Genomic DNA, 25,492 nt, shown 5'->3' on the forward strand with positions numbered 1-25,492 from the left:
CCGGCGGGAGAAGTGCCCAGGCACGATGCCTGAGTGCAGAGGACGGGGCAGCACAGACAGCACTGCAGCCCAGGAACCAGCACAGTCCACCCTCACCAGCTCCATCTCTACAGCAGCACCAAGCCAAGGCATCTCACACGCAGGCACCCTCTCTGAACTCACAACCCAGGGCTTCGAGTTTGCTTGTTATCCCCACTGGACAAAGGAGGAAACGACTTGGAGGGGTCGGGCTGCTTGCCCCAGGTCACAGCGCTGTGTGTGGTGTCTGGTGGGCGAGGGGATTCCCACTTGTTCAGGAGAAGGAGAAGCCCCTGGAGAGGCTGCAGGGGGGCAGGGGTGACAGGCTCAGCTGCCGGCTATTTCCAGAATGATGGGGAGGACACTGGCCTGAGGCTCCCCTGGGATGCAGGTGAGGGGCTGACAAGGTAAAGGCAGCCTGAGAGGAGTTTCCCTCCCAAAGGAAGAAACCAGGGTAATGGTAGGTGAGAAGAGAAGCCGGAGAGACCCGAGCGCGGCCATCCTCCCAGGCGACCCACACCTCAGTCCTCCTCTGCTTTCCTCTAAAAGTCTGGACAAGCTTCAGTCTCAGGTGGCTCAAGGAGAGCTTGGAGTTATCAGAAACCACCATTCCTTCTTTCGGCATCTCAAGCTTGGGACATCCACATCTGAGACTCAGTCCATTCACCTTGGAAAAATCCAATTTTGTAAGCTCTACTCTGTAACATTTAAATGTCACAAATTCTCATCCGAACAATGGGGAGAGGAAGGTGTTTAGAAGACCAACTTAGCACAGAAATGTCAAAACTGCTTTAGAGTTTCTGATATCTTAAGCAACCATGATTCCACAGTGTAAAGGGAAATCAACTTTTCTGACTGGTTCCAAGAACAGGAGGATCGCCTGTTTGGTTACTGTGGTTTGGAAAAGGAGGGATTTATTTTTAAAGTCAAAGTCATTAAGCCTAAACACTGGCAAGCTCAAGGGAGCCAAGCTGGCTAGACAAAGTTGAAAACAATCAATTTAACTTCCACCCCCCAGGGACTGAGCCTCCCGGGTACCTGACATATGGCATCTACATCAACAAAGCAAACACCATGTGAAAAGCCTGCAGGTCGGCGTGAAAGCCGCGGGGGACCCCTGTAAGAGTGGGATTCAAAGGCTCCGGTCTCCCCCTCACCCCACTGCACTGCATCTCCATCCTGGTTTGCCCCCCTTGACCCCCTTAACAGTCAGGTCCTGAGTCCCTGACATGTGTCAGGCACTCAAGGGACAGAGAATGAATAAAGGAGGGCCCTGTGCTCCAATTATTCAACTGTCTAGAAATGGGGAAGGAGTCGAGGACTTTTATAGGGTTATTTTAGCCTGGAGATAGATCCTGGGCCCAGGCCAGTAATATGTCCCCTGAACGCAATGACGTTAGTCACGGCTTCTGTGGTCCTGTATCTTGTCACTAGCACACGCTGACACAGGCATGTTTCCATGCTGGTGTGGTAAGAGGCGAACAGAGACAGAGATGCGGTACCTACTTTTAAGGCGTGTCACTGCTGGTGGGAGAGACATTCATGAGGCTGCCAAGAGATAATGTGCCTCAGACAGTCAGTTCACTGGAAGCAAACAGTATGCTTTAAATTAAAAATTCATATAGGAGAAAAATGTGTAGGGCAAGAGTCAAGCACGTATGCGCACGCGTATTGGACTAATCCAAGTAAATCAGAGTGTAACCTTTGGAAGGGCCCCTCCATAATCCGATCACTAACAAACGAAGGAAGCACAGCCCAGAGTGGCGGGTCTCTGTAACGACCCCCCACCTCTGCTACACTGGTGGGCATCTTAGCACTACCAGCATGAACCTGTCCAAAGCCCTTCCTTAACCTCGCTGCAATGCTTGAGGCAGGCACTATTAATATCCCCACTTTTCCAACAAGAAAGACTCTCAGAGATGAAATTACCCAAGGCCACAACTCTGAGAGGTGAGCTCAATGGAGCCCACGACTCCATCTTCTGCCTCTGCAGACAAAGGAGCTTGCAGCTGCTTTTCCTCCTCTCTTCCTATTTGTACCTGGTGTGCATCTCCTGTGTCCCCGGTCCTCCTACACAAGCGACGTGGCCCCTCCATCTGCAGAGCGTGAACGCACGGGAGCGGCCCTGCAAAGTCAGCCTGGGAGGACGAGCTAGCGCTATTACTGTTCTTCACTGACTCAGAAACTAGGCCGTATTTCACCTGAGCCCCACACGACCGGTAATATGGTGTTACCCATATTTTAGAGGTGAAATCAAATGATGCACCCCAAGTCATATGGTTAGGAACAGTGACACACAAGTTTCTAGACCCTTGAAAAAAATTAAATGACTCGCCCTTACTTCTGCCCTCTCCCCTTCCACCTTGTTCTTCCTCCTCTGGCTTCACCTTCCTTGCCTTCTAGGGCACTGGAGAAGTGACCCCACAGAGCTAGCTCATCCTCTTCCACTGGGTGGCGGCTAAGTGCCTACCCCGAGCTGAGAAAGCAAACCTGACTTCCCCCTGCAGAGCTGGAGCCGATGCCAGGGCCAGCCCAGGGGGGTGGGCAGCTATGGGGGGCAACGCAAGGCTCCTCCCCAAAGTTACACTGTACCCCCCTGTTCCCACGGAGAGTGGCCCCATATTTAGAGCACCACCCCTCTTCCCTTAACCTGCTGAAACCCAATCCCAAACCAATGGAACCCTCGCGGCATTCAGCTGACAACCTCTTTACCCTCCTGAAACCTCCACCTCCTCTCAAAACTTCAAACTCAGAATTGTGGGTACAAGCTGTGGCCTCTCCAACAATCCCAGCTGAGCTCACCAACTTAAGACAAGAGCTGCCTCATCCTCGTTACTTTGTCCTTCTCATTACTAGAGAAATAAAACTGAAGTTATATCGTAAAGGACCAAGGCCCTGAATGCCACGGCAAAGTAGCAGAGAAACTGCCTTTCCACAAAGAACAGTTGAGTAAGAGAAACTGTTATTAGCCCTGGACGCGAGCCACGCAGCCAGCTTTATGGAGGGCAAAGCCTGCCCAGGCAAGTTCTCCCATGAGTCCCTCTCACAAACCAGTTATAATATCAAACACGCTGATCTTGGCATTTAACACCAAAACCCAAGGCAAGGGAGAGACTCTTTTTCTTTTTACAAGCTTGAGAAATCCATTTCCCTCCTTTTTGTTACAAAAGGAAGAAGGGCTCGAAAACTTAGCACTTTAAACGAATGGCCATGGATTAAGAGAACAGTTGAGCAAAAGATAAAAAAGTAAACACATGGCGAGAGAACATATATCAGAATCACTGAGGAAGTCCAGATCTGTAAACGTGAGGAGGTCTTTAGGGCCAACTGTGTGCTGCGCATTTGGGCTCAGCTCCGTGTAGAACAGACCAAAGCAAGGCGGCAGCCCACGGGGGCCTCAGGGGCCATCCCGGGTGCAAAGGGAAGACTCCAAGTGAAAGCTGCTTCCTTTCCTTCAAGGCAAAGGAGAGCCTGGCCGCTCAGAGAGAGCAGGGAAACCCCCAGCAATTCAAGGTCTGGACTCAAGGCCAGGAGGAGGAGCCCAGAGAGACCAGAAAGATTCTGTCAACAGCTGTGCATGCGCACGCACGCACGCACACGCATACACGCGCGCACACGCATACACGCGCGCACACACACACACACCCACACCCACACCCACACCCACACACACACACACCCCACCTCCCACCCCCACCCCCCTCCCCGGGTCTCCGGGCCTTAAGCCGCCAGGGCCTGGTCAAATTCTGGCTCCGTTAATTACATCAGACCCACCTTTCACCCCTCCCCACCCTCTGCAATTAGCCCTGATTCTCTGCTTCCTGCTGCTCTGGGGGATGCAGCAGGGTGAAGTCTGAGGCCAGCTGCTCCCTCTGTCCCACCCACTGCCCAGCCCCGGAAGTGCTGGTTTCAGGAGGCGCCTGAAGCAATCTAGCCCCTTCCTCTGAGGCTCCCGGCTGGTGTGAAATCTGGTTAATAAGGGGGAGCCCAAGCAGGAGACCCTGGGGAGGCGGCACTCCCAGCCTGGCGAGGCTTCGGGCTCAGGACCCATCCCACACTGGTGCAGATATCCTGAATGGCCTTGCCCACCTTCACAGAACAGCTGGTCTGCCCACAGCAAGCCAGCTCCCTACATGACTGCAGAAAGCTTCATTTTTAGACGTTTCCCCAAGCAGCCGATGACCAAGAAAACTTGCAGCTCCCTGGGGCTTCCGCACCTTACTCCACGAGCCTCACTTTCCTAATCTGTAAAACAGGGACAGCAGTTTCCTCCTCACTGTGACAGGGCTGAAAGCTCCTAGCATAGTGCGTGGCTTACAGCAGGCACCCAGTTATCTCCTCTCAGCCTTTTGACTGCAGCACAGAGCTGGGTCCCAAAGTTCCTGCTTACTAGTCATTATGCCTCCATAGCATTTCTTCTGAAAAGAGAAAAGAGAAAAAAAGAAACCAAGTCCAACTGGCACTTGGTCTCACATCTTGCAGAAACAAACCCGCCTCTGGAAAGGTGTGGGACTGAGTGGCCCATGACCAGGCGTCCGAAGCCCTGTCCGCTCCATCCTTGGCCAGCAAGACAAGGAGGGTCACAGGTCAGGACTAGACACCTTCTGCTTAGTGTGGAGAAAGAGAATGCGGGTGGCCCTGAAAGCTGCCACCCTGCTGCAGCCCCGCTCCAGCCCCTGTCGGGCTGACCTGGAGCCACTGCCACTCAACCCCATCGGGCCCTGCCCTGAAGCCCGGGGGGCAAGCACCCTGCTGCAGGGCTCAGCTCTCCCGGGCCTGAGAAAGCACTTTATCCTCCCCCAGATGTTCGCTCTGGGTGGGGCACCTAGCAAGCTGCCGTCCACGGCCCTGCGTGGCCAATACCCCTCTCTCCTCTGCGCCTGCTTTGGTCCAGGCTGCCACGACCTGTCCTGACTCCCCACTCTCTCCTGACACCAATCCATTCTCAATACGGGTGTCAAGAGTTTTCTGTTTTAAACTTTCTTCTTTACAAATGCTATAAAGACTCCCAAGTCCTTCAGGATGAAGTTCAAATTCATTAGCGTGGCATCCGCCCTCTGGAACCTCCGTATCTTTCGAGCCTCACCATCACCACTCCTCACAGAAGCCCCAAGCTCTAGCCACTCAGAGGTGACAGCCTGCCGGCTGCTTTATGTCTCTACATTTTTCAGGTTTTGCTCTCCCAGGACACCCCCCATGCACCCCATTTTCTGCCAGTCTAGCTCCCTACCCATCCTTCAGGACTCAGGCCAAGCGTCACCCCCTTCAGAAAGCTCTCTGTGAGCTTCACCCCTTCCCAGGCTGGGAAACTCCCTCCCGTGTCCCGTGACATCCATGTCCTGTGCACACACAGGTATTCTAGCAGCTGGTCTACCTGCTCCATCTCCCACCCCACAAGACACAGCATCTCAGGCATGGAGACTGGCCTTAAGAATGAGGCGGGACAGAGAAGAGAACTGGGTGAGCCCCGGCAGGGCCATCACAGCTTCCTCATCCCACACTTCATCACCCCAGGCTGGGAAACTCCCTCCCATGTCCCGTGACATCCATGTCTTGTGCACACACAGGTATTCCAGCAGCTGGTCTACCTGCTTCATCTCCCACCCCACAAGACACAGCATCTCAGGCATGGAGACTGGCCTTAAGAACAAGGAGGCGGGACAGAGAAGAGAACTGGGTGAGCCCCGGCAGGGCCACCACGGCTCCCTCATCCCACACTTCATCAACCTACACTAGAGAGAACGGGGGACGGGAAGCAAGAAGAAGGAAAGAGGAAAGGCGGGGTCCACACAGACCACCGCCCTCCTCAGCCTCACCTCCCAACTCAGTCTGGAAGGCTTTCTCTTGAACTTCAGACTGAGAGCATTCACAGGCAAGTCGGTAATCTCCTGGGTCAAGTCTGCGGCAGACAAAGGCTCCCACTGCTGATATGGGGACAGGACCCCCTCTGACGAAGGCCTCCCGGTCCTAAGTCCGGACCACCCCGCCTCACTGCTGTGTTCGGTCACCACGCCATAACCCTGCTGGAGATTCCAAACCAGGATCCAGTGACCCACCAACTCAAGGCAGTTCGCCCAGATGTACGGTAAAAATCATCTCAGACCTTCATCCACATGGCAGAGACACAGAAAACTTCAGTGTTCAGTGGCAACATAGAATACGCCATTGTAACAGGTACCATCACAATGGGTGAAGGGCACAAAGGTGCAGTTCAGTAAAGAAAAACAAAAGGCCTGTAAAGAAGGTAATTTTGGCAATAAGTAGCAAAAGTCCTCCAAGTGTTCATGCCCTTTGACGCAGGAATTCCATGCTAGGAATTTATCCTAAGAACATAGAAACAGTTGTTGAAAGATTTATGGACCAAGTATGTTCATGGGGTATTGTTTATAATTCTAAGACAGAAATAACTCAGTATCAATGATAGTGGTACAGCCACATAATGAAGTGCCATGTAGACACTAAAACTCGTACTACGAAAGAATATTTAATGACATGGGAAAATGCTCACTACACAGTAAATGAAAATAAAGGTTACATACAACCCACACTTTGAAACACATGTAGTAACAGACACAAAGTCAGGAAGCATAAATACCAAAATGTTAACAATGGTATGCCTAGGTGATGAGATAGTGGGCAGATTTAATTTTCTTTATATTTCCCAATCTGTAATCAGAAATTATAATCATTGCAAGAGGGAAGGGATATGGGGACATATGTATAACTAATTCACTTTATTATAAAGCAGAAACTAACACACCATTGTAAAGCAATTATACGCCAATAAAGATGTTAAAAAAAAAGTTAAAAAGAAATTATAATCAAAAACTTTAATTTCCTCAAAACATAGATATAAGCTACAACAAGAATACCCATCTCACAGCCTTACTCTTTAACCTTTAAAGAGTGGACAAAGTAATTTCTCCCCTACAAATTCAATACACCGTATTACTCATAAAGCAAAAGCCACTGGTACCTGTAGACAGGGCCTGAGCAGACTCTAAGTTCCCTTGAACACTGTCTCTATCCACCAAAGCAAAGCATATCACACCCACCTAAGGAGACATCACTTTACCTAAAAACCCTGAGACTACACGAATGAGACAGTTTACTTTGTTCCCACCAACAACGTCAAATACACATTTCCTTCTGTTCTTACTTTTGACAAGTGTTTCGTTTTTTCAAACTGAGTGTGCACAGTCCTAAAGATAATTCTAACTTTTAGTAGTCAGCCCATGGTTATCTAATATAAATGCCACAGAAAGCTGACAGATCTCAAAAGCAAAAGCAAGGCTGAGTGGACAAGAGGTACAGGCAGTATATGGAGGTTTTATCTGAAGAGATGACATAAAACGGTACGTATACGCACACAAGCTGACGACAGCAGTACCTCCAGGGAGGGAGGGAAGGATAACTGGATGCAGTAGAGGCACACTGGAGACTTCAATCAGAAAAAAGATTCTTGAAAGAGAGGTCTGAAGCAAATATGAAAAATATTCACATATGTTCATATTTATTTTGAGCAGATACACAGGTGTTCATTATAACGATTTGTACTGTTTTATTTTTAATTTTTCAAGGCAATGAAGGAAAAAAGAGATTATAGAAGATAGGGCAACCCTGAACCGTTTCTTCTGCTGAGAAGAAACCACTCTGAGATAAAGAACAATATTCTGGGTCCGTTCTAGCCTTCCAACCATGTGAGAAACCAGAAGAGCCGAGTTCCAGGAACTCATTAATACAGAGCTTCCTCGAGGTCACCTGAAACTCTAAATCTTGGTGGTCTCTGGCCATTATGCGACTGTGGAATTTCAGAACCACAAGGGCCCACCCTCTTTCGGACAGATGAGAACTCAGGAGGCCCACAGAAGGAAAGCTGCCTGTCCCAGTGCTTGGCCAGCGAGGGGAGATGCTCAGAGAAACTCAGCCAATTTCCCATTTCAGAGTCAGTCCTGCAGGCGGGTCCCTACATGCACCTGAGGGTCCCAATTTCAGGATCGATATCCACATGTGAGTCAACAATGAAGACTTACATCTCACATCTCCACCAACACACACTGCACTTGTCCAGGCCGCCGTGTGAAGTGCTTCCCACCAGCAGAAAGCCAAAGAAACCTCAGAAACTTCACATGACAATTAGGCTCTAAGAGTCACAAGAAGGACCTAGATCACAGGTGTCCAGGGCAGGGGACGGCGGCAGTTGACACCATGAGCAACCCGCCAAGGATAAGCATGTATCAGCCATCTGCTGCACTGGGGATTTCTACGTATACTGCCTTATTTTCCTACTGATTCCATGATCAAATGAACATGCATTCAATGTCCATACTCAAGGCTCTGAATGTAAACAATGAACCATTCTATAAATCCAAATTTTAACTGAAAAGGACTCAGATGGAAAAGAGTTTGGCTGTTGAGTGAGTAAAACAAGCCTCATGTGGACTTCCCTGGTGGTCCAGTGGGTAAGACTCCAGGCTCCCAATGCAGGGGGCCCGGGTTCGATTCCTGGCTGGGGAACTAGATCCCTGCATGCTACAACAAAGGGTCCGTATGCCCCAACGAAGATCCAGCACGGCCAAAATAAATAAATAAATAAAAATAAATCTTAAAAAAAAAAAGAAGTGAATTGAGGGACCAATTAAAAAAAAAAAAAAGCCTCATGTGATGCTGGGCTCAACGCTAACCAGCCAGGCGGCTCAAAGCAGCGTGCAGTTCTGGTCCAGGCCCGCCTTTCCTCCAGGCCTCTCCGCAGATGTCCCATTTATGGATGCTCATTCTGATCAGCCTTTCCGTCCTTAAAATTCACAGACTGAACTGGGAGCTCTTCCCAAGGTCCTGTCCAACTCTGGCTTCCTCTGCCCCTTCCCAGCAACTCCCTCAGTGACACCTATTCCCTCTGGTCACCCCCTCATCTTTGCAGCCTCTCTCCACAGAGCCTCTCCTCTTCCCGTCCTGGGGCAGATGAGATATGTGTCCATTGTATGTGATGGAGAGGAGTTACCTGGTGAGAACTGAGCCCTCTCCACCCCAGGAGACCTGGCTGAAGGTGCCCCTCCTAGACATCACTAGAAATGCTCTAACCCACTAGTTCCCACGCATGTGCATCAGAATCACCTGGAGGGCTTGTTAAGCTGCAGACTACTGGACCTCCACAGCAGGTCTGGGGGAGGGGCCTGACAACCTGCATCTCTAACAAGTTCCCAGGTGACGCTGATGCTGCTGGTCTGGGGACCACACTTTGAGAACCACCTCTCTATACTTTGAGAACCACCTCTCTATCTCTAGCCTGCTGATTCCCCATCCTGTTGGAAGGATGTTAAGACTCAAACAGCTGGGGAACTTCTGAAAATGCCGATTCCAGGCGCCAACCCCAGAAGAGTCCGAGCAGCAGGTCAGAGGGAGGCCTGCGACACTGGTGGTCAGACTGAACCTGGCCATGCTGGTTCTCACCCACTGCCTGTCCTCTGCCCCAGAAAAATGTCAAGGACCTTTTCTGTCTCCAGGGCTTTTCAGGGGCAAAACTTGAGCTTCCTTGTGAAAGAAGCCCATGCTATTTACGAGGGGCCCCTGTCCCTGCTGACTGTCCCTGCCCCACGTGCCTCAGAAAAGAAGGGGACAGCCTGGGGGCGGCCAAACCACTGCTTTGCAAACAAGACCCGGGGCTGGACTCCATGACCTTGGTGTGTCTACTGAAAAGCCATGGCAAGAGGAAGTCCCCCTCCCGAAGGGGTGACCTCCCACCCTCCCAGCCACCCCAGCCACAGTAAGAACCACGTTTGTCTCACTTCACCCCAAGCCCTTACAACCTGCAGGGTCTCTCTCACAAGGGGATGCTGGGCAGTACTTCTTTTGGGAAACTTCCTTGAATGTCCCTTTAAAATAATAACCCATTATTGTTATTGTATGTTTATGCTACAATTGTCAGGTGGTAAGGAAAATAGGCAGGGTATGCCATTGTATGTATGTCCCGACCACAACGGTGTAAAACAAAAACTATTCAGGCATCTGCCATACAGAGTGAAGTCAGTCAGAAAGAGAAAAACAAATACCGTAGGCTAACACACAGATATGGAATCTAAAAAAAAAAAAAAAAATGGTCATGAAGCACCTAGGGGCAGGACAGGAATAAAGATGCAGATGTAGAGAATGGACCTAAGGACACGGGGAAGGGGAAGGGTAAGCTGGGACAAAGTGAGAGAGTGACAAGGCCATATATACACTACCAAACGTAAAATAGATAGCCAGTGGGAAGCAGCCGCATAGCACAGGGAGATCAGCTCGGTGCTTTGTGACCACCTAGAGGGGTGGGATAGGGAGGGTGGGAGGGAGACGCAAGAGGGAGGGGATATGGGGATATATGTATATGTATAACTGATTCACTGTTATAAAGCAGAAACGAACACACCACTGTAAAGCAATTATACTCCAATAAAGATGTTAAAAACAAAAAACGAAACAACAGCAAAAAACTATTCATGCAAAAACTGGAAGGAAGCTCTAAAAATGTTAATAGTGATTGTCTCTGGGTGGTGGGGTTATGAGTGGTTCTTTTCTTCTTGCTACTTGTTTGTTTTCTAAGCTGTTTATTAAGAGCACATATTACTTATATAGGCAGAACTAAACTTTATTTTATCATAAGTTGGAAGGAAAAAATACACAACAGAACGCTGCCCACACCTAAGCTGTGTCAGCCCAAAGGGCAGTGTCCTGCCGGCTTCCTCCAAGGGAGCAGGGCTGGCTGAGGGTCAGGGACACCTCATGGCCTTTAGCAAGTGCTTTCAGCAAACATTTGCTCCAGGTTGGAGCTGAGGCTGCCAATACACAGCAGCCCTGCCCTCAAAGAGCTAACAGCGCAGAAACAGAACAAGGATGCAGGGTCCTCTTTTCTACCCATAAGTCTGGGCCCTGAGAATGGACTAGCAATCGTTTCCTTCCTGTGACTGTCTCCCATCTTCTGGAACTCGGCACCGTGCCCTAAGAGGGGCACGTTACCTCCAAGTAGAGGGTCTCAAGCCCTTTGGCCGGCCCAGACTGGACTGTCAGAGCTGCTGAGTGCCACCAGCATGTGTCCTACTGGGCCGCCAAGCCCAGAGGGCAGCACCTACCAGGCCAAAGAGCCTGCAGCAAGCACCTGATTGTTCCATGCTGCGTACAGAGCCAGAAACCTCACCTCCACCCCAGCGCTTGCAGGGAGGGTTACCACCTCCCAGCCACACCTGGGGCAGGAGACTCACCTGTCCAGAGTTAGGGGTCTTGTCTACAACTGTTAGCACCACCTGCTTCCCCTGGCACTTAGCACACAGCGTCAAAAGCACTGCTTACCATGAATGGTGCCTGCAGCCAGAGATCAAGCCCCGAGTAGCTGCTAAACAATCACCATGGCCACCAGGCAGCCCCCCTCCACACCCGGCCCAAGTTCACTGGCAGCACCCATTTCCCCTGACTGCGGCTGTCACGAGGGAAGCAGTAGCTGAGACCCACCTGCTGACAGTGTGCCCAGCCCTGGCAGTGGCTCTCCTCAGCAAGGAAACAAACCCCCGTCATCCCTATAGATCCAGTTCTCACAGGGCTCTCCCGCACCCCCGGACCCCTCCTCAGCACAGCTGGCCTCTGTTACTAAAGCATGGGCCTGGTGCCAAGCCTCCCAAAGGCTGCTCGGAGTGTCCACGGTGCTGTGCCACCAACGGGCCATGGAATGAGCACAAGGGGCTTGCTGAATTGGCCACACAAGCAAAACATCCCAGCACCCCAAGCCCCCTCTCATGTACCCTGACCCCAGTGGGAGGAAAATGGAAATAATCATCTCAGAAAACCCAAGACACTGTCCACTCCCTCCTTTTCCCTCCTTTTTTTCAGATCCAGCAGCAACCACAGACCTCTGCAGGAACTGGACCCGGCACCCAGCCCAACGCCACAGTGCAAACTCCACCTGGCCGCCTGGCCAGCGACCTCAGAACCAGCACCACTGCACGAGGGCAGAGAGGGAAGCCACAGCTGGGTGGAGGGCTTCCTCATGGTGACAGGGACCTCATGACTCTGAAGATTCTCCCAAGCCCCAGAACCAGGACTAAGTTACAGCCCAGGAAGCTGAGTGCTAGGGGAGGTCTCAGAGGCAGAGGGTTCAGTGAAACCCCAGTGTGAATCTGGAAGGAGACTGGTTCTTGAGCAGTGATTCTCAAACTGTGTTCCCTGGGGTCCTGGGAACCCACAGAGATGCCCTGGAGAAAGAGGGGCTGAGCTGAGGGCGCTAGAGTCCCCCAGCCCTCAAGTCAATCAGATTTGCTAGGGCTTCACCTGGGGACTCAAGAAAATCAAATGGGGGAAAAAGTTTCACTGCTAAGTTTGACAATCAGGGCTCTGAGGTGCAAAGTTTAAATATGTTTCCCATCAATGCCGGCTATCTAAAGATCACGAACATCATCAGAGATTCTCACCCAACCTTTCCGGGGCTGGGATGGGGATTTTCACAGCCCTTCCCCCTTTGGGCCCTCCTGTCTGACCCACCGACTGCCTTCTAATGAGATATGGGGAGCATTTCACAAGCAGATACCCCATACTGTGAACCCGGTGCTCCTGTCTGCCAGCTGGGCGCTCACTGATTATATATTTGGCCTGAACATAACCCTTCTGTGGTCCCTTTTGTCCCTCAACGCTTTGAATCACTCCTGTACAGACTCACGGAGCTGTGGGTGATAACCGTGTCAGGTTGCCCCTCCCAGAGCCCGTGCCAGCCAGTCCCCACTCGACTGTGTGCTTGGGCCGTGGCTGCAAACCAAGGCTCGTCTCTGGGGCCCTCACAGCACCAGGCACGATGTTTTGCACACGGCTCAAAGAACATTCCCTGGACAAAGTAAAGCAATCCCACCTCTGACCCTTCTCACAATGCCAAAAAAAGGGATGCATGTGCAAACACACCAAGTTTCAACAAGCAGATGCCTGACCACCGTTTCCTCTTGGCTTCCTGTAGGGAAACTGTTCAAATGACGGTACTGCCAGACGCACAGAACCCGGGGAGGGCGGCGCGGGGGGGGCCCACCTTACCTGGTAGTAGGTCTTAATGTTTCTCACCAAGATGGTCAAGTTCTGAATACGAAGGTTCACATCATTGTTGACGTGTTTGTTGATGCGTTGATTTGTTGGCCTGGGATCTCTAGGGGAAGAAAAATGAGAATGGAAAATTGCATCTCCCAGCATCTGTCACACCCCATCCTACCCCAGCCGCTACTGAGCATTCGGTCCTCTCCAAGCCTAGGTTACTATGCAGTTGTGACAGAGTGGCTCAAGTCAAGTCCTAATTCTGCCACTGCCAAGCCGTGGACCTCCAGGGAGCCACATCACCTCCTGTCCCCCCCGCAAGCACTTAGCCCCCCACCGGCCCTTAAGTAATGTTATTTCTGGCCCCAGAGCACCCATAAACAACCAAGTGTCACTGCAGACCCAAAAGTTGCACTGTGTAAACATCAATAACCTACCCCCCAAATATATTTTACGATTAAAAAGAATTCAAAGCTGACCAAAGCAAACTACGGGAAATATCAAGAAAGATGGAAAAGGGGGAAACAGTACGCTTCCTGACTTCATAAACCAGTAAAGTCACTGATGTTCCATTTCAAACCGGTCTCCTGCCTATGTCACCAAATTGCCCTTGCCTGTGATTTACATTCCAGGGGCACAATTCTATCTCAAAAACCACCACCATGAGCACGTGACACTATGTGGTATACAACACACCCTATGAGAAATGTGAAGAGACACAAGTAATTCCTGTGGGAAACCCCCAAAGTGTCATTTATTTTCCAACCTCAGGCAAAAGTCAGGTCTGCTTGTGATGAAACTAGAAATCTGAATCAAGTGATTTATAATTTCACTCATCTACATACAGGACATTTCTCAAAAATTCTCAGTGTCAAAAAATATTTCCTATTTGAAGAGAACAGACTCAACAGAACGGATTTCTCTTCCCTCTCCCCATGTACCCCACACAGCTTTTCCTAACATAGCCCTCCCTGCCATTCGACTGTCCCAAGGCACCACAAAGGATGTTTCATTCAAATGAGGGCTGTCTTCACAGTTTCTTCTGTCATCCGAGCCCTGTGCTAAGGGTGCTGAGCCTTCCAGGGGCTGCTGTGATGGAGGAGAGACAGGCCTCTTCCTCCTTCCTCGGTGCTCGGGCCCCTCGATCATGATGACGATGAGAGGACAAGAAGGGGAATTTGGGGAGTTAAGCAGATCAATTCCAATGCCATTCAGCTCATTCAAAGCCAATAATTTATACAAAGCTGACAAACAGGAAAAAAAAATCTAAAAATAGAAATTATTTCAAATGCCACTATAAGCACAACTTCTTAATAACACAAGCTGTTTAAAATTCAACCACTAAGTAAATATTTGATATAAACACTATGAGTCCCTACACTGTATTGTGTATATGCAAACCCCTTTATGAATCACATGCAATAATCAGCCATGGACTTTATTCAATCATCCTGTATCTCCTAAAACAGTCACATGGGCTCCTTGGGACAACCAAAGGACCTCTTTTCAACTGTCCTGGGACAACGTTTCTTTTTTTTTTTTTTTTTTTTTTGCGGTACGCGGGCCTCTCACTGTTGTGGCCTCTCCCGCTGCAGAGCACAGGCTCCGGACGCACAGGCTCAGCGGCCATGGCTCACGGGCCTAGCCGCTCCGCGGCATGTGGGATCCTCCCGGACCGGGGCACGAACCCGCGTCCCCTGCATCGCTGACTCTCAACCACTGCGCCACCAGGGAAGCCCGGGGACAACGTTTCTTATTGTCCCCACACGGTACTAGAATCTGGCCAAGCCATTTACATGTTACATGTTTCTCCTGGAGCCATTCATTACTGAGAAAATAAAGGTTAACCGTTCAGTGGCAATTAATTTAGCAGCAGAGGAGGCATTCAGAATTTAAACCACAAAGGCATTTTAGCTACAGAAGTGCACCTAGCACGACAAAGTAATTTATCTTAAGGGTGCAGTTCTCTTCCCTTTACTATAGACACCTTAAGAGATGAGAAGCAATTTCATAACGTAACAAACGTGCTACCTAAAATAGCAGAACTTCAGAACATGCAGGGCTTTTTCTGTTTTTTGTTGCTATTGTAGTCCCAGCTTTCATTAAGTCAGACGGGGACCCCCTGAGGAATGCCAGAAGCTGGAAGACCTTGGCAAACATGTGGACATTCACTGCACGGGCAATGGCACAACACACACCCAGGATCCAGGGTCGGGGCCTGGCAGACTGTCAGGTGACGGAGGTCGGGGAGGGGGTTCTATATGAGTAATTAGACAAATTATCATGATCATTAGCACTCCCTCCTTTAACTCAGGCTCTCAGGGTAAAGAGAGATTAGGAAACCAATCGAACAAAAGTCAATTATGGTGAAGGAAGGCCTATCCCCACTCTGCCCAGCACTGTGTAACCCCGCCCTGTCCCTCAGCAGGAAGTGGGTTAGGAGCTACTGATTCTGGTTTGGAAATGGGGCCAGGACTGGCCAAAGTTCTCTGGGCCCCACTGTGCCCATCTGCAAGATGACCACAGGATCCTTCCAGCACTAAAAGGTTATCATTCTAGGGAGGCCAGGTCCGCACTGGCACACGTGGTACCTGGTTCTTGATCCCAGGATGTCCCAGGAAGAGGACATCATAGAACCACTGCAAGGCTGTTTCCCTGAAAGCCATCATTAAGAATAAGGATCTTCTTCGTATGACAGCCCTAGAAAGCAAAGCCCCACAGCCCCACATCAGGACGTCAGAGGACAGGAGAGAGACAAGGGTTCAACAAAGCATCTGGTAGCTTGTCCGAACTTGGAGAGATACAAGTCCAAAGTGTGGGCCCCCGGGGCTTCCTTCTGATAAAAACTTCTAACTTGAAAAAAAGAAATCAACTTTCCCTAAAATTTTAAAGAGAACTATAATTTAGATTTATAGCAACCTTGCCTCCCTCCTTTGTGAAAAGGCCAGCCCCCAACTTTTCATCATATTCCAAAGACTTCCTAAATTTAAAACTGAATCCAAAAAACCCTGAATGAGAAACTATGTTTGATACAGATGATGGAGATGTTGATAATCTATCACAGGTTAATAAAAAGGTGTTAAACAGTAGCCGGAGCCCAAATTTGTATAAGAGAACATTAGGAACATATATTCTACGTATATACCATAGACAACATCTGGGAAACACCAAAATATTAATTCTGCTACCTCGACATGGTAAAATTATAGGCAATGTTTGTTTTGCTCATCTGTATGTTCTGACCTCCCTCCAACAAACGTGAATTTTTTTGTGTAACTTTTTACAGACTCAAAGAGTATCATATGCTGCAGCCATGAAAGAATATCACTCAAGTTCATGAGTAAAAATCTTTCTTGCTCCAACTCTCTAGCACCAACACAAACTCATTCAACTAATCAGTATCTGCCCCTTTATCCTCAGCTTTTACATCTGCAAAATGGGAACATAACTCCTCCTCCAGCACGCTAAGGAAAAAAATTATCATTCAAATGCTTTTGAGAAGCCTAAGGAACTCTCGCATTGGTCTGAGGCTATTTCCAACTTCTGAATAACTAATATATTATCCGTAATTTTGCAGCTAGTACAAGGGGTTAGAAAGGGGTCTGAACAAAGCAAACAGCGTTGGATTTAACGCAGGCCTTGCCCAGGCACAAGCTCTCAGCCCCAGCCAGTCCTAAGTTCTTAGCTGAACTCAACAGCCATTGTGTCAGTTCAGGTGTCCACTCTCACATGCACAGATGTACACCATCACACGCACGTGAGCACACACACACAAACCCAGCTCTGGGCTTCACGCTAACAATAATGATGATTGACATTTGTTGGGCATTTCCTATACATGCATAATGCGTAATCTTATTTAATCCTCCCCAAATCCATAAAATACCGTCCCCCTTATTACAAATCAGGAGATTGAGGCTTAGAGAGTTTAAGTAACTTGCCCAAGATAAGAGCACTAGTAAGTGGCAGAGGGAGGATTTGAACTTGTCTGCCTGATGCTAGAGTCGAAGCTCTTAATTTTCCTATGAGACCATGAAAAATGTGTCCAAAGTGAATCAGACACCTAGTTTTTCCCTGGACTACCTGTAGGTACCCAGAGAAACTGCATTTACAGAGGAGCTATTCAGCAAGTTTTCCCAAGCATCTCCATCCACGCCACTCAATGCCTCACTTTCATTCAGGAATTCTCTTAGACCTGGGCCTCCCCTGAAAGCTGAGCCCACAGGGCTTTCCAGCTTCCAGGCACTGATGTCACTAGGAGGCCAGGGCCCAGAGACTACTACCGCAGCCTTCTTCAGTTGCCAGAGACAATGCCCAGGTGCAGTCACGTGACCCCCAGCCAGCCTCCATATGGCTCCGAAGTGTTAGGTAACACGCCTCTTATCTGAACTCCAGCAACAGGTTAGCACACTGCTCTGCAATTTTCTCAGGTCCTACCAACTTGGAGAGAATTTATCAAAATAGGCGAACTGAAGACAGCTGGGGCTACTAGCATGGGAGACAAGGCAGAACAGCCTTATCACTTACCTGCTAGTTAGCCCAACACGTCTCCACTTGGGAGAAGTGAAAACAGGCTTGGCTTTAGAAGTGTTAGATGTGGGGCTAGGATATGGGTCCCAGAGTCCAGTTTTGCCCTAGATCTTGCTGGGAGCGAGCTAAGGCTAAGAAGTATGCGGTAATCTAGGAGACTAGGAATGTAGGAGAAAGGTAGACAGAAAAGGAAAAAAAAAAAAAAAGAACTCTTAGGGGGTGCCCCAAATCCTTTCTGGATTAAGAAGGTGGATGCATAAGTACATAACCAACGCCAATACCTATTAAGTGGCAGGCACTATGCTAATTACTAACATCATTTAATCCTCACAACCATCTCTTAAGGAAGGTACTTTCCTTCCCACTTTACAGGTGAGGAAACTGAGAGGTTGAGTGATGTGCCCAGCATCACAAAGCATGCATGAGAGAGACCTAGGGTTTGAATCCAAGCTGGCTATCTAGGCTTTCAACACTAGGGTTGAAATTCGTTGTTGTTGTTTTTTTGAGGTAATTTTTTATGTGGGATCTTAGTTCCCCGACCAGGGATCGAATCTGCACCCCCTACATTAGAAGCACAGAGTCTTAACCACTGGACCACCCAAGAAGTCCCCCTGAGGTAACTTTTACATTTAGGGTGAAATGCATATATCTTAAGTTACACCTTGATGAGTTTTGAAAGATGAAATATACTCCGGTCAATATATGGAACATTTCTACCACCCTCAGAAGTTCACTTGTGCCCCCTTTCCAGTCAATCCCTGCCCACTTTCAAGAGCGAACAATGCTCTGATATCTATCACCTGGAACAGGGTCATTCCTATCACTCAGTCAGTAAACTGCGTGCTGCTTGTGCCTCTCCCTCCTTGATTTCCTCCTTCTGGAAAGCCACCCATCTTCCCCACTGTCCCCTCCTCGGTGTCCAACCCTGGCCAGAGGACCCAGAAGCACTGCTTGAGGCCTGAAGAGCTGCAAACGTATCAGTTCCCACTTCCAGCACGATTACCCTGGCGAAGCACAGAGGAGAAAATAACGTTTCAAACTGTCAAGGGGAAGGGAGAAGCCCGTCAAACTGAATTCAGCCGCGAGCCGAGTGTGAACAAGTGATGAGCTGGCATTTCTCAAAGGAATGGTCCAACAGGCTTTCCTGATTTACAAGCAAGTGGTAAACGCTTCAGGAATTCCAAAGGTCAGGGAAGAAAGAGAAACAGTCCCAGGGCTTTTGTTCTCCCCTCGCCTGGGTGTAAAAGCTGAATGAAAAGGCTGGGGGATACTGCTGCTTTTTTTTTAATTAAACAGGACAGCTCTAAGTTTCACTGGTTGCTGTACCCATGGAATCCAGCAATTTTCGGGGTCTAACAGGATGAGGGGGGAAGAGTTGCCAGAACCTGAATATGCCACAAGACAACCCGAGGAAAACTCCTTCTCATCAATGTTCTCGGAGACGTGCTGCCAAAGCTGACAACAGATTTGTCTCTTTAGAATTTAATCAAACTCAAGACTGCTAACAGTGGTAGTGCCTTAAAAAAAAAAAAAAACATTAAGACTGAGATGTATCTCCCAGAGCACGACATCAGGTAACTTCTTAAACCAAAGAAGCAATGTTCTCGGGAAATTTTTTAAAATAGATCTTTGTAGGTAGATGTATTTAAGCCACTTTCTGAATATACCATAGCTGACTGTTCCTCCTCCCACGCGGGCCAAAAACGAAGCTGATTCTCATCAGCTAACAGGTTCATGCTCCAGTATGACAATTTGCTTAGTTGCAGGTGAGTAGGTGAGCATAAGGGCCTGATCCACAGAGAACATCAGGATGTTTTATTTTGCTTTAAGTGCCTGTGAATCATACTGACACTCAGTGCCAACATGTTCCCTGCAGTTCCTGAGTTAAAAACAGAATGCAGCGGCAGGAGCCAACACCTACATGTGGCAGGCTGTCAATCAGACAGGCTCTGCAGAATTCAGCAACAGGAAAGGATGTGGTCAGACCAACATGCTAGCAAGTGTAACTTCCACCAAGACCCTGTTTAAGCCTCAAGCTTCAAGACAAACAGTACCACAGTATTCTGGCTCCCTGCGCCTCTCCCAACACAGTAACTTAAAATCCAGTCCCTGAGAAGGGACTTATTAACCAACTGTACTTGCTCTGGGGCAACTGAAAATGGAAGATGAAGGGGAGCTCAGAAACACAGGCGTCCTGACCTCGAATGAAACTTTATAGTCACTCACAGATGCTCCGGTCCCACCCGACACTTCCTGTAACCAGACACTCTACGTTACAGTTCCTTGCCCCCCAAAAGAAAGGGTTTTTTTCGTGTCATTACTCAAACAACAATCAAGTCCCTGAGTTCGAAGTCAATTGCACTATCTACACCATGTGGATGACAGTCACTCAATTTCAAATTCCTTTCATCAAACAAGCTGCCAACCCACTGTCCTGGAGTTCTCCATACCCCACAAACGACGAAAAGACACGTTAAAAAACCAGTGGCCCGACGTGCAAAGAACCCTCCACTGCAACTTCACATTCCATTTCTACAACCTTAAATTTCGACTTGCTGAGGCATCATTCCCTCCTTCCTTCCTCCCCGAATATAACTTACATTTGCAACATGATTTGGTTCAAAAAGATGCCGTCCGCTAAATCCATGTACATTGTCAGGGTGTCCTGGTTGCCGCTTCCGAAGGGGCCAAAAGTTTTCACCTGCGGGTAGGGGACACGGAGAGAAAGGCAGGAAAAGTCACCTCCACGCGCACAGTCTAAAGCTCTCCAGGCGAGCAGAGCCCCTGTGGGCAGGAGGGGGTCACCCAAGACCACCCACCCTTCAACAAACAGCACCCTTCTCCAGGGCCTCTCTCCCCTCCCCGCGCCAGGCAACAGACGCGAGACAGCAGAAAGAAAACTTCCTCGCCACTTTTCTCCGGCGTGTCAGAGCGGAAAAAAAAAAAAATAAAAGGGACTTTTCAATAAATTTCTCACGTCTCAAATCCATTGGAAATCAGTGCGCCCAGCGCAGCCTGTACACGTTCTTACTGGGAACCCCCTAATCCCCACCGCCATCCACCCTTTGGTCTCAGGGGTTCAGAAACTACACGAGGATGTTTTGGGGAATGGGTCCTTTTCTCGAATGGTCAAAGCCATGGGAGGCCAGGGTGACCACCGGAAGACTGTCGCTCCAGGGCCTCCGGCCCAACGCCCCGGTGGGAACAGGTGTACCCGCTCAGCCCCCAGCCGGGCCGAGAGCGCGGCGGGGTCCTGCACCGGGCGCGCGGGCTCCAGAGCTGGAAATACCCCCGTACTCCGGGACACCTGATGACCGGCCGGGGGCACCTGATGAATCCTCTGCGTCCAGGGGCTTTCCGGGGCCCCGGCCGGGTCGGGTCTGCTGCGACTGCAGGCAGGGCGGGAGTGGAGCTAGTGCCCCAACAATGGGGCGAGGGGCCGGGCACACTCACCCAGGTCACCAGCGGGCTCTGCAGGAAGAGCTCCATGAGCTCCGAGACGGTCACGTCCATGCTGAGGCTGTGCCCGCCGGCTCAGCACCCCGCGACCCCGTCCCCCGCGCCGCGTCACAAAGCGGCTCTGGCAGCGAGCGGCGGGGGCGGGTCTGCGCCGGCTCGCGCCCGGGAGACAAAGGCGGGGCGCGAGCCCACGTTCCGCGGTTTCGGCGGCCCCGCGCCCCGCCCGGGACTGGGGGAAGGGGAGGGCCTGCCGCTCGGGGAGGAACAATGCGGGCAGCGGCCCCGCCCCTCGGCGGCCCTGGGCGATTGGCGCGCCGCCTCGCGGCTGCGCTGGTAGCCCGGAGGGGGCGGCGGCCCGCACGTGCGTAGGGGGAGGGGGCGTCCCGGCTGCTGGCACCTGGGGCGGCCACCGCGCGCCTACGTCGAGCACACCCTCCGCGCGCTTGGGGCCCCGGCACTTGGCTCCTCTCTGCGCGTGTGCGTCGGCCACAGGGCCCCAGCGCCAAGTGCGGGCCGGAGCGCCGGAGCGTGGGTCCCGGCCTGTCCTTCCCCCGGGAGGCGGCCGACCGGGGCGCCCTGCCCGCCGAAGTCGACCCGGTTACGCCGCACGCTGGGGGCCCAGCGGAGCCCACCAGCCCGAGACTGGCGGCCCCAGGCAAATGCAGCCTCCCAGGTGCAGCCGAGGCCCCGCCCGGCTCCGCGGCGGGCGTGCCAAGCCCGCGTGCCTCAGGTGCCGGGGTCGGTCTCGCGGGCAGGTAGAGCGCAGGCCCGGAAGTCAAAGGAGGAAAGTTTGTGTTGAGTTTAGACCTTAGGAGTGCGACGTCTTGCGCCCCACCGTGCCACCTCCCTGGCTGCCCGCCTTTTATAAGTGCCCGCAGGAAAGCGGATGATGTAGCTGCCCCGCCCTGGACCCGCCCCAACTGTGACACCCCTTCCTCCACCCGCCAACACCACCGTCACTTTGCCAGAGGGGAGCCAAATTCCGGATCCCAACTTGGAGGACGTACCAGCAGCTTGGTGGTAGGCGACAGGAAAAAGGACAAGTGCCCCAACTGGATGGAAAGCAAGCCCTGGGCCCAGACGCAGACCTCGCTGCTTAGACAGCTGCGGTGGACCCCGGCTGGTCTCTGCCGCCTCACCTTGGGCCGGTAATAATTTCACACTACGATTCAGTCATTGTGCAAAACACTTTATACAATTTAACTAATCGAATCCTCCTCATTTCCCAGATGAGCCCACCGGTGCGGTATTGACCTGAAAGCGCCTAGCATAATTGTCGGCGAGTATACAGTAGGCGCTAAATGGCTGCTGGTTTGCTTGTCAGAAATGTGAACGTTGACTCTGTCAAGTGTTGGGGCGCCGACATCTACCGGTGAAGTGTGGTATTGCAGCCGAGTTCTGCGGTACCTTGTTGAGCTGGTGAGGGGGTGAGATTGTGGCCCCAGTAGCCAAGTCGGCTAGGGGGGGGTCCCTAAAGAGAAGTGTGGAAGTCAGGGTGACAGAAAAGAAAGCGGGAGACTGCAGAAGAACTTCGAGCTTATGTGGTTTTCTTGTGCACCAGAAATTCATTAATTCCTTGATTACTTAATTGCCTATATTGTAAAATCAGTTGGAAAAGAGGTAAAATGTGTATCTATGCCCATCTCTGTTTAGAAGCCCGGTTCTGTGCACGCAAAATTTTTTTCACATTGACCCCAACTCCTCTGGAAAGACAAGGAGGTGATCTTTAAAGTTATTTGATAAGCATAATCTTTCACACTGAGAAACACATTGGACAAATGCTTTCTGACGTTTGTGGTAAGACATTTCCCTTCCTGGGGAGAGAATTTGTCACTAGGGGATACTGACAGTCCCTGCGCCACAAACACGTCAGGAATTTCTGTTTTGGGGTCAGTTAGCTGCTGTGTTGATTCATTATCATTGATGCATCAGCAGTTCATTGGCTCAACCCCATCTCACCCCATTCAGAAGGAGCTGGCTCAGCATCATTGTTCCTACATGAGGCAGGGTGTCAGGTAAACTGGATGGTGCCCAGGTTGCCGGGGTGGAAGACTTCAAAGGGCTGGATGACCTGGACGAGGCACTTCCTAGAAATCCTCTTACTCCATAAAATCAGAATAAGAACATTTTCCCTGTATGACGTTACAGAGTAATTTTGAGGTTCAGGTGATGCATGTAAAAGGGTCTATAAAGGTATCTTCCTCACTGTCGTCTCATCTTTTGCCCCCTTCTACCACTACTTTAATAAGAGTTGTTTCCCCTAAGTCTCCATCGGGTTGGGGCATAAGCTTCAGGAAGCAAACACACAGACCATCTACTAAACACTAAGCAGTAGCCCTCTATCCCCTGCCTGTCCCTCCAGACCTTGGCTTTCACTCCATGTGTCTGAGACTTAAATTTTTTTCTTGTTCATTTCTGCATGAAAAATAATTTATTTGCTTTATACATTGCTTCTTAGACAGAAGTAGTATTTTAATTATGTTCTTCATTCTGCTAAAGGAATTTTCTCCCCTTCCCAGAAAATGCTGGCTCATCAATGTAAGCTAATGGCATCTCTGTAATTTGATAGGAGCTTAAATAATTTGTACAGCTTTGAGGAGGGGGGGAGACTGGGTATTTGTTAATGTCTGTAATTACTTTTTGTTATGATGAGCATATGTTAATTTCATAATTTTTTGTGTTAAAATATACATAACATAAAATTTACCATCTTAACCATTTTTAAGTGTACAGTTCAGTACAATTTAATTAATTTTATTAAATCATTCACTTTGTTGTGCAGTCCTCACCGCCATCCATCCCTGTAGCTCTCTTCATCTTGTAAATCTGACTCTATACCTATAATTTTCCTTCTCCCTCCCTCTAGCCCCTGGAAAACCTAATTCTATTTTCTGTCTTTATTATTTTGACTAAGTGGAATCACACAGTATTTGTCTTTTTGTGACTGGCTTATTTCACTTAGCATAATGTCCTCAAGATTGAACCATGTTGTAGCATATTGCAAAACGTCCTTCCTTTTTAAAGCTGAATACTATTCCATTGTATGTATATATTGAATTTTGCTTATCCATTCATCAGTGGATGGACACTTGGGTTGCTTCCATGTTTTAGCTATTGTGAATAATGCTCCTGTGAACATGGGTGTACAAGTATCACTTCAAGACCCTGCTTTCAGTTCTTTTGGGTATATACCCCAAGGTGGGATTGCTGGATCATATGGTAAATCTATATTTAACTTTTTTAGGAACCTCCGTACTGTTTTCCATAGCAGCTGTACCAGTTTACAGTCCCACTAACCATCCACAGGAGTCCTTTTCTTCACATCTTTGCCAGCATTTGTCATCTCTTGTCTTTCTGAATCTAGCCATTCTAACAGGTGTGAAGTGATGTCTCGGGTTTTTGATTTGCATTTCCTTAATGAGTATAATGATGCTGACCATCTTTTCACATACCTGTTGGCCATTCATATATCTTCTTTGGAAAAGTGTCTGTTCAGGTCCTTTGCCCATTTTTTAAATTGGATTATTTGGGGTTTTTTCTGTTGAGTTGTATGAGTTTTTTTTTTTTAATATATTTTGGATTTTAACCCCATTATCAGATATATGATTTGCAAATATTTTCTTCCATTCCATAGGTTGCCTTTCATTTTGTTGATGATTTTCTTTGCTGTGCAGAACCTTTTTAGTCTGAGTTTATTTTTGCTTTTGTCACCTTTGCTTTTGGTGTCAGATCTAGAAAGTCATTGCCAAGATTGATGTTAAGAAGCTTACTGCCTACGTTTTCTTCTAAGAATTTTATTGTTTTCAGGTGTTACATTCAACTCAATCTATTTTGAGTTAGTTTTTGTGTATGGTATAAGATAGGGGTCTAGTTTCATTATTTTGCAGGTAGCTGTCCAGTTTTCCCAACACCATTTATTGAAGAGAACGTCCTTTCCCCATTGCATATTTTTGGCTCCTGTGTCATAAAATAATTGACCATATATGGGTGGGTTTATTTCTGGACTCTATTATGTTCCATTGACATATGTGATGTTTTTATTCAATACCATTCTATTTTGATTGCTACAGCATTGTAATATAGTTTGAAATCAGGAAGTATAATGCCTCCAGCTTTGTTCTTCTTTCTCAACATTTCTTTGGCTCTTCATGGTCTTCATAGTTTCATATAAATGTTAGGATTATTTTTTCCTATTTCTGTGGAAAGTGCCATTGGAATTTTGATAGGGATTGCATTGAATCTGTATATTGTTTTGGGTAGCTTGGACATTTTTTTTTAATTAATTTATTTATTTTTGGCTGTGTTGGGTCTTCGTTTCTGTGCGAGGGCTTTCTCTAGTTGCAGCGAGCGGGGACCATTCTTCATCGCGGCGCGCAGGCCTCTCACTCTCTCGGCCTCTCTTGTTGCGGAGCACAGGCTCCAGATGCGCAGGCTCAGTAGTTGTGGCTCA

General features: G+C 49.3%; 1 protein-coding gene across 2 annotated transcripts in view; it reads right to left on the bottom strand.

Annotated features, from left to right (window-relative positions):
• The window catches only part of CCDC88C (coiled-coil and HOOK domain protein 88C), a 127,450-nt gene extending 105,549 nt beyond the window's left edge, over positions 1-21,901 (bottom strand). For both annotated transcript variants that reach the window (XM_022576274.2, XM_022576273.2), the window contains exons 1-3: positions 21,037-21,901; positions 20,184-20,284; positions 13,060-13,168 (exon numbers count right to left, since the gene is read on the bottom strand). In XM_022576274.2, the coding sequence (XP_022431982.2) occupies positions 13,060-13,168; positions 20,184-20,284; positions 21,037-21,096 (270 nt within the window). In that variant the 5' untranslated portion in view covers positions 21,097-21,901. The remainder of the gene's footprint in view (positions 1-13,059; positions 13,169-20,183; positions 20,285-21,036) is intronic.
• Between the last annotated feature and the right edge of the window lie 3,591 nt (positions 21,902-25,492).

The sequence above is a fragment of the Delphinapterus leucas genome, chromosome 2 (assembly GCF_059928025.1).
Source record: "Delphinapterus leucas isolate spDelLeu-1000000601 "Yukka" chromosome 2, BTC_Dleu_Yukka2, whole genome shotgun sequence".
NCBI classification, from domain to species: Eukaryota; Metazoa; Chordata; class Mammalia; order Artiodactyla; family Monodontidae; genus Delphinapterus; species Delphinapterus leucas.